This window comes from Pteropus vampyrus, unplaced genomic scaffold (assembly GCF_000151845.1).
Source record: "Pteropus vampyrus isolate Shadow unplaced genomic scaffold, Pvam_2.0 Scaffold8, whole genome shotgun sequence".
In the NCBI taxonomy this organism is placed as follows: Eukaryota; Metazoa; Chordata; class Mammalia; order Chiroptera; family Pteropodidae; genus Pteropus; species Pteropus vampyrus.
The window spans coordinates 4265386-4272693 of NW_011888789.1; the positions used below are offsets into that span (position 1 = coordinate 4265386).

Consider the following 7308-nt stretch of genomic DNA (forward strand, 5'->3'; position numbering starts at 1 on the left):
CGCCGCGGGGCCCCGGTCCGGCCGGAGTGCCTGGGCACCCTGGTGGACTGCCTGGCGCTGAACTACCGGCTCCGCCACGGGCTGGGCTGGAGCGCGACGCCGGCAGCGGGCGCGGACACCGGCGCCGGTGGGCTGCTCAGCTGCCTCAGCTGCCAGGACTTCCTGAGTGAGCCGGTGACCGTGCCCTGCGGCCACAGCTACTGCCGCCGCTGCCTGCGGAGAGAGCTCCGCGCGCGCTGCCGCCTCTGCCGGGACCGGCTGCCGCCCGCCGCCGCCGCCGCCACTGATGCTGAGGGCACCACCCCGCGGCCGCCGCCTCTGGCCGCCGCCATCGCTGCCTCTGGCTTCAGAACCAGCGTCGTCCTCAACCACCTGGCCGAGAAGTGGTTCCCAGGCCAGCGGGAGCGAGCCCGGGCGGCCGGCCGGCTCGGAGAACTGCTGCACCAGGGGCGCTACCGGGAGGCCCTGGCCGCCTCCTGCGAGGCGCTGCGAGCAGGTGACCGCGCGGGGATGCGGCGCGGGCCCGGCGCACCCCACCCTCCTGTCCCCTATGGGCTGGCTACCTACAGCTCGTCTGCGCCCCTGGGGGGCGTCCGTGTTTCCCCAAGGCCGCCCGACTCGCGTGTCTCGGGTCTCGGGGTCCTCGAGGGTGTGGGAGGGGGCGGCGCCCCGGGGTGCTTCGGTCACAATGGGGATCGCCCTCCGAGCCGACTGTGACGCGGCGCGGGGAGGGGCGCACCGGCGCGGGGTTTCCCCGTCCGCGGCCTTGCGGTTGGGCGGGCGCGTCCTGAACGAAGCGGGAGGCCCGGGCGAGGCCGCCGGGGCGCGGGATGGGTAGGAGCTGGGCGAGCCCGAGCGGACGCTCGTTTCCTGTCGCGGTCTTTCCGGTAATTGGCCGTTGGGGCCGGCCGGGTCCGCCGCGGGGAAACGACAGCCGGGGCCGGGGGAGGATCCCCAGCCGGGGCTAGGCGGTCAGCATATACCTTCGTCTCCCACAAAAGTCACCGGGGCAATTTGGACGCCGCGGGAGGGCAGAATTGCATAAGCTGGTGGTGGCGGTGGGGGGGGGGGCGTTGTGTAACGGGTGACGTGCTGTGGGCGTGGCGGGAGCTCCGCGCCCGCGCCCTGCTCCGGGGGGCCCCGCTGGCCACTGAGCTACGGGCGGGTGCCCCAGCTGCCCAGGGGAGTTCAAGTCTTACCTGAAATTGCCTGCAGAATTGGTTCCTCTTGATTTCAACCTGTCTATTTCATGTCATACTTATTTCGTAAACAAGTGCTTAGTTTCGAATACACCTAGTTCATGGTCAAGATAAAGAGATAGTCTCATCGAATTCGCCACGCTTCTGTTTGCCTTTCTACGCTTGATCAACCTGTGAGGAAAAGCCTTTAGATATTTTGTATGTTGCTTCCCCCTTAGAGAAGCAGCTTGGGCTCCTAACCAAGGTTAACACTTTCCTTACGGTGAAGGAGGACATTGCCAGACTTACCTATGTAAAATGAAGAGTTCTTTAAATCGTTGGTCCTCTACCAGGGGGATTTTACACCCAAGAATCATTATCTGGAACAGTTATCTGAAGACATTTTTGGTTGTCACCCCTTGTGGGATCGGTGCTAGTGGATGGAGGAGGTCAGGGATGCTGTTTAACGTCCTACAATGCACAGGACAGCCTCCCACTCAGTTGTCAGGCCCAAAATGTCAGTAGTGTCACTGTGAAACCCTGTGTTAAATAAGCACATTTCAAGTTTAGCATCTATATTGGCCTAAAAATACTTGGGGGAATAATTCCCAAGAAATAACCATCTAAAATATAAACCGATGTTAGGTATTAAGTAAATTTATAAACTATGTAACCGAAAGTATTTTGTTATGGCTCTTTTACCCTAAATGCTTAGTCATTTTGAACTAGTGACAATACATCCAAGTTATTTAATACCTTTAGAGTGCAAAGCATAAACCTGGAGTATTGCTATATTCTTTCACTTTTTGTAGAGAGTAGGCAGTTGTAAAATAGAATAGAATGATAGACCCAGAACAAGACAGACTGTGGAATACAAAATTCTGATACAATTCTGCCTCTCTGAGTGAATGGAGTATGAGAGGAGAAGTACAGACCATCTAGGACATGGCCCTCATTTTAAAAATGAAGCAGAAGCTAAGGCAGTAAAATGACTTGTGCACAGTCACACAGCTAGCTCATTGTAGAGGCAACACTATGTCCTCCAGTTCTAAATGTTGGACTAGGGTTCATCTTGCCTGTATAGTTCATCCAATGAAAATTTTTAACGAAAATTTCTAAGGAAGTATTTTTGTCACTGTATGAAATAAAGGATGAAACTTATCAACAACAGTATTCAGTAATATGATTTAGTGATTTGACATCTTAAATTAGGCGCTTCATAAGAATTCAGATCCTAATCTATGGAAGAACAGTAAGTACATTTACTAATTAAGATCTAGCTTAATGTTCTATGACCAATAATCCTTTAATTAAGGAAGATTCTGAGCCGTGGATTGAGAATATTGCTTTTAACAGAAAGACTCTAAAAGATCTACTCTTTATTTTTTTTTCAATTTGCCTAGATTGCACATGGGAATTTTGCCCATTCAGCTACTTAATATACTACTTTTGCATGAGTAGACCCAAGTCTCTTGACTTTCATTTTCACCTTATTAGCCTAGTTCCTCCTCATTTTTAGGTCTTTTGAAAAGTGTTAATTTCATACTTGAAAATATGTCTGAATGTGTTAATGAAGACAACTTTTTTCATCATTTGAATTCTTAGTACAAAGTAGGAGGGAAAAAATCTTAGAGCTAACAAGTTATATTTGGTAAAGTACAAATATGTGTTTAACAGTTTATGGGCATAAACAAAAATATTTAGTAGAGTTATGGCTGGTTAGGCTTTAACTTTTTGAAAGTTGGCTTCTTAGCTAGATAGGCATTGGGAATCTATATATACATAATTGTGGTTGTAGTTACTGATGGTACTTTCATTACTGTCCACAAAAAACTTCACTATAATTTATGTAATTCTTATAAGAAACAAGTAAATACTATTAACTAGAAAAAGTAATCTAGTCTACAGTTAGCCCACACACATCCAAATTTATCTCTGTCAACAAGAAAGGAAAGCTTGAAAACCTTTGCCAAAATCAGAAGTTTCCCATTGAGATTACATAAGTTTCTGTTGAATTGAAATATATTTAGATAACACTTAATCCATTGATCTTTTGATATTAACTCTCAGATGTTTCATAACTTTGTCTTTTTAGTATTCAAGGTTATTATGTAAAAGTCTTTTCTGCATTGAACCTTTATACTTGAGTCTGTTGGAAAACTCCCACTTTGTTAGGCTGTCTTCCCTTTAGATTTAATGAATTTTTTACACTGACTTGCCTCTTCCCTTTGTTCACCCCACTCCCCCCAAAGAAGACAACAGAACAGTATAATTTACAGTTCAAACTGGTTTCTAAAGAATAAAGGTCATAAGGGGGAGAACATTTTATTTAAAATACATGGAGAAGGAAATTTTTGTCTTTATTAATTATATAGTTGCCAAGTACTTAAAATTCTTTACATCATATGATCTTCACAAAGACTCCTGTGGAGTACTTTTATCCTCAGAAGGAAATTGAGGTACTTCAAGCTGGGGATGCAGTATGCCCTAATGGTTAAAGCTGTGTGTTCTGGGAGCTGGCTGCCTGGGTTTGAATCGTACTGTAGCCCTCCACTTACTCTCTGACCTTGGGCCTGTGGTCTAACTTTCCTGTTTTGGTTCCCTTATCTGAAAAGTGAGAATAGTATCTACCTCATAGATACCAATAGTAATTCCCTAGGTCTGTTATGAGACTTAAGGGAGTCAAAACCTGTAAAGTGCTTTGAACATGTCCAACAGAGTAAATGCTCAGTAAATATGAATTAAAAAACAGTATTTTTTTTACAAATGTAAAAGTTGTGCTACGGCTACAAGATGATTTAGCTGAAGTTGAAATCTAAATGTTGTTAAGTTCTGTTCTTTTCTACCACATTAATAACAGTAGTGAGGGTTAAACCCTGATTCTAGCTTGCATATGTTAATTAGTGGTAACGTTTTAGCCTTCATCAATAAAATATAGATACTGCAAGGCTTTAGTTATACAGAGGTTAGTCGAATTATTGGTAAATACTGAGTACATTTAAAGAAAATATAAAGGGTTTTTAATAACTAGGTTAAACATCTAGAGATTTGAATTTAATCGATCAGTAAACTGTTCTGAAAAGGATTTGAAACAATATTATATCAAGAGCTAATCTCATGTCTTTATTAACCTGTTTTGAAGTATTTTATAATATTAACAATAATTATTATTTATTGAGCACTTTTGTCCCAGGCAATGTTTTAACTGTTAAGATGCATTATTTTATTTAGTCCTTATAACAATCTTAAGATGTAGGTGTCACCAGAAATTTACAGGTGAGGAGAGACTGAGGTTCAAAGAGTTAGGTATAACTGTCCAAAATGGATCTGAACTCAGATCTGGATCCAGTGTTTACTAACTTAATTAGCATGCTAAACTGGTATTTTTGGACTATTAATCACTAATAGCTCGTCAATTGGCAGCTTTTAGTTTAACTGTGATAACCAAGTCCTACTATACTGAACTTGGATAAAGAAGCAAAGAAATTTAGTATTTTGGTTAGCAATTGAAAGTTTTTAAATAGTTTGACATATAAATCAAAGAAAAAGATACTCAGAAGAAAGAAAAAGGATATGAACATGCAATTTTATACTTACCCATACAATCTAAATAGCTAATATATGGTAGTTTTAAAGGTCAAGCTCACTGAAGAAATGCACATTAAAATGATACTGTTTTTCATTTGTACTCTTCTGAGAACCAAAAACATAGAGCTTGTGGGAGTGTAAAATAAGTAGTTTTTAAAAGATTGTGTATACTTTGCAACCATTAAAAATCATGTGGACTTAATTTCATTGGTGAAAAGAGCAGGGTATAAAAATCTATATGGTGTGTTTTATAAAACTCTACATTAAAAATGTAATCACAGAGAAAAAGTATAGGTTATATGCCAACACTGGTTATTCGTGGTGGGAAAAAGGGTTTTAATTCTTGATTTTCTATATTTTTATAGAAATTTTTCAAATTTTGTAAGTAAACATTTAATAACCTTTGCAATTAGAAAAGTTTCTTAAAGATGAACTAAAGAAACAACCTGTAGTTTCCTATTCCTAATCACAAGTCTCTAAGGATTGAAACAAAGATGAGGAATCACAACTGGAGAACTCTCTGTCCTCAGCCCGTGAAATGCCTTGGAGAGCTTAAGACTAGTTTCCTCAGATGTGTAGTAGAATTTTATTTCAAAAATTTTATTTGCCTAATGACTCACAATATTATTGGGTCTAAGAGAAGAGAAAATGAGCATGAATTGAAGAGCTTAAGCAGACAGATTTTAATGAATTTCCCCTAGTTCAGCAAACATTTAGCAAAGGCAGGACTTGAGGAGATACAAAAACAGGAAATAATAGAGGGAGCTCAAAAATAGATTTTTTAATTAATGCTATGCACATACAGTGTACAAATGCAGTCATAATAGCAAACACTTAACAGTGCTTACAGTGTAGCCTTTTTGAAAGATTTTGCATGAATTAACTTATTCTCTTGAGTAACCCTGAGAGGTAAATACTGTTCTTAGCATGAAGATGACCAGCAAGAACTCTGGATCCAGACTGCCTGACACAGAATCTTGAATCTACCACTTAGTAGCTGTTTGATTTGGGGCAAGTTACTTAAACTCTCTGTGCTTAGTTTCCTTCTGTATAAAAATGTGGACCATGCTAGGCCCACATAGGATTGTTCCAAAGGTTATAAATCATTGAGAATAGTACATCATAAGCGGTATTTCTTAAATAAAAAGTGCATCTTAAACATCCTCAATTTTATAGCCGAGGAAACTGAGGTACAGAGGTGTTTGGTAATTTGCAGGTCACAGCAAGTAAGTGAAGGAGCCAGAAATTGAATCCTGGCAGTCTTGATTGCAAAGTTCACACTCTTGATTTTTACAGTACACTGAGTAGAAGTAGACTCAGAAAAAAGCATACTTTGATGAACTTGTGGGGTGAGAAAAAGTTATCCAGACAAAGGGGTAGCAGGGTGGTACGACAAGGAGGGAGCTTTGCGAGCGAAGGAAGGAGACATGAAATTGAGTGGTGTTACACGGGGCAGGTTAGTAGTTAGGCCTGTGGGGACTTAAAGCGGGAGGTTGGTAAGAGTAAGAAGAAGCCAGGCGTGGAGTAACTTGTACATTGTACTGAATATTGAGTTTATCTCATGGATGATGAGATAGATGGGGTAAAACTGGAGGCAGGGAAAGCAGTTAGCAAGCTATTGCTATTGTCTTAAAGAGATTTCAGGAGCCTAAACTAAGACTATTAGTAGTAGGATTGAAAGAGACCAGAAACAGATTTGAGAAACATAATAGGAGGTAAAATTCACAAAGTTCAAAGTTTGATTTGGGAAGTCAGTGGTGTTTCTAATAGAGAATACAGTGAAAAGACACCTTTGTTGTTGTTGGGGGTTGTTTGTTATTGTGGGAAACATACTGAATTTAAGGAAAAGTGCTTCATGCAGTTAGAAATTTGATGAATCTGAAGGAAGGGTGAAAAAAAATCAGACTCAAGGTAAAGATCTGGGAGTTAAGTCATTTCAGTACAATTAGCCCAAACCACATCTGTATTTATATTTCTTCGCTTTTTCAACAAATTGAGTCTGTAATGTGCCAGGCATTTGCTAGGCACAGTGGATACCTGTAGTAGTGGACTGACAGGCCCCTCCCTGATGGTGTGTGCAGTGAGATGACTTGTACACTCCAGGTCCTCAAGGCCAGGTACAGAGCATACAGTAAATATTTGTTGACTCTTTCAAACTTGAGTTAATGACATAGCCAAGGCTGATTGCTTTTTTCAATCGCCTTTCAGAAAAGTTTACATGGAGGGCATTCTGTATGCTTTGGCTATTCAAAGGGCCTCAATTCTTGCATTTGGCTCTTTTTTAGAATTATGGGGTGACCGAATCTTTTTAAAAAAGTATTGATAGTTTGAACTCACCTGATGAGGTTTTATTTTCTTATAGTCATTCAAAATAATCTACTAACAGTTGAAGTTCTCAATAAAAACATTGCCTACAAGAACTTGGAGAGCAAGAATTTTAAAATCTGACTCTCATGTCATCTCTTCTTAGGGTATACCTCTTCTCATTCCAAAAGACACTAAATCTTTAAGACCCCCTTTAAGGAGTCTCAGTAGTCTGAGA

General features: G+C 41.6%; 1 protein-coding gene across 1 annotated transcript in view; it reads left to right on the forward strand.

Annotated features, from left to right (window-relative positions):
* Window positions 1–6: 6 nt before the first annotated feature.
* Window positions 7–7308, forward strand: part of LONRF1 (LON peptidase N-terminal domain and ring finger 1) — a gene marked incomplete at its 5' end in the record, with an annotated part of 28325 nt that continues 21023 nt past the window's right edge. The window contains one exon of the mRNA XM_011371650.1: window positions 7–496. Within this exon, the coding sequence (XP_011369952.1) occupies window positions 7–496 (490 nt within the window). The remainder of the gene's footprint in view (window positions 497–7308) is intronic.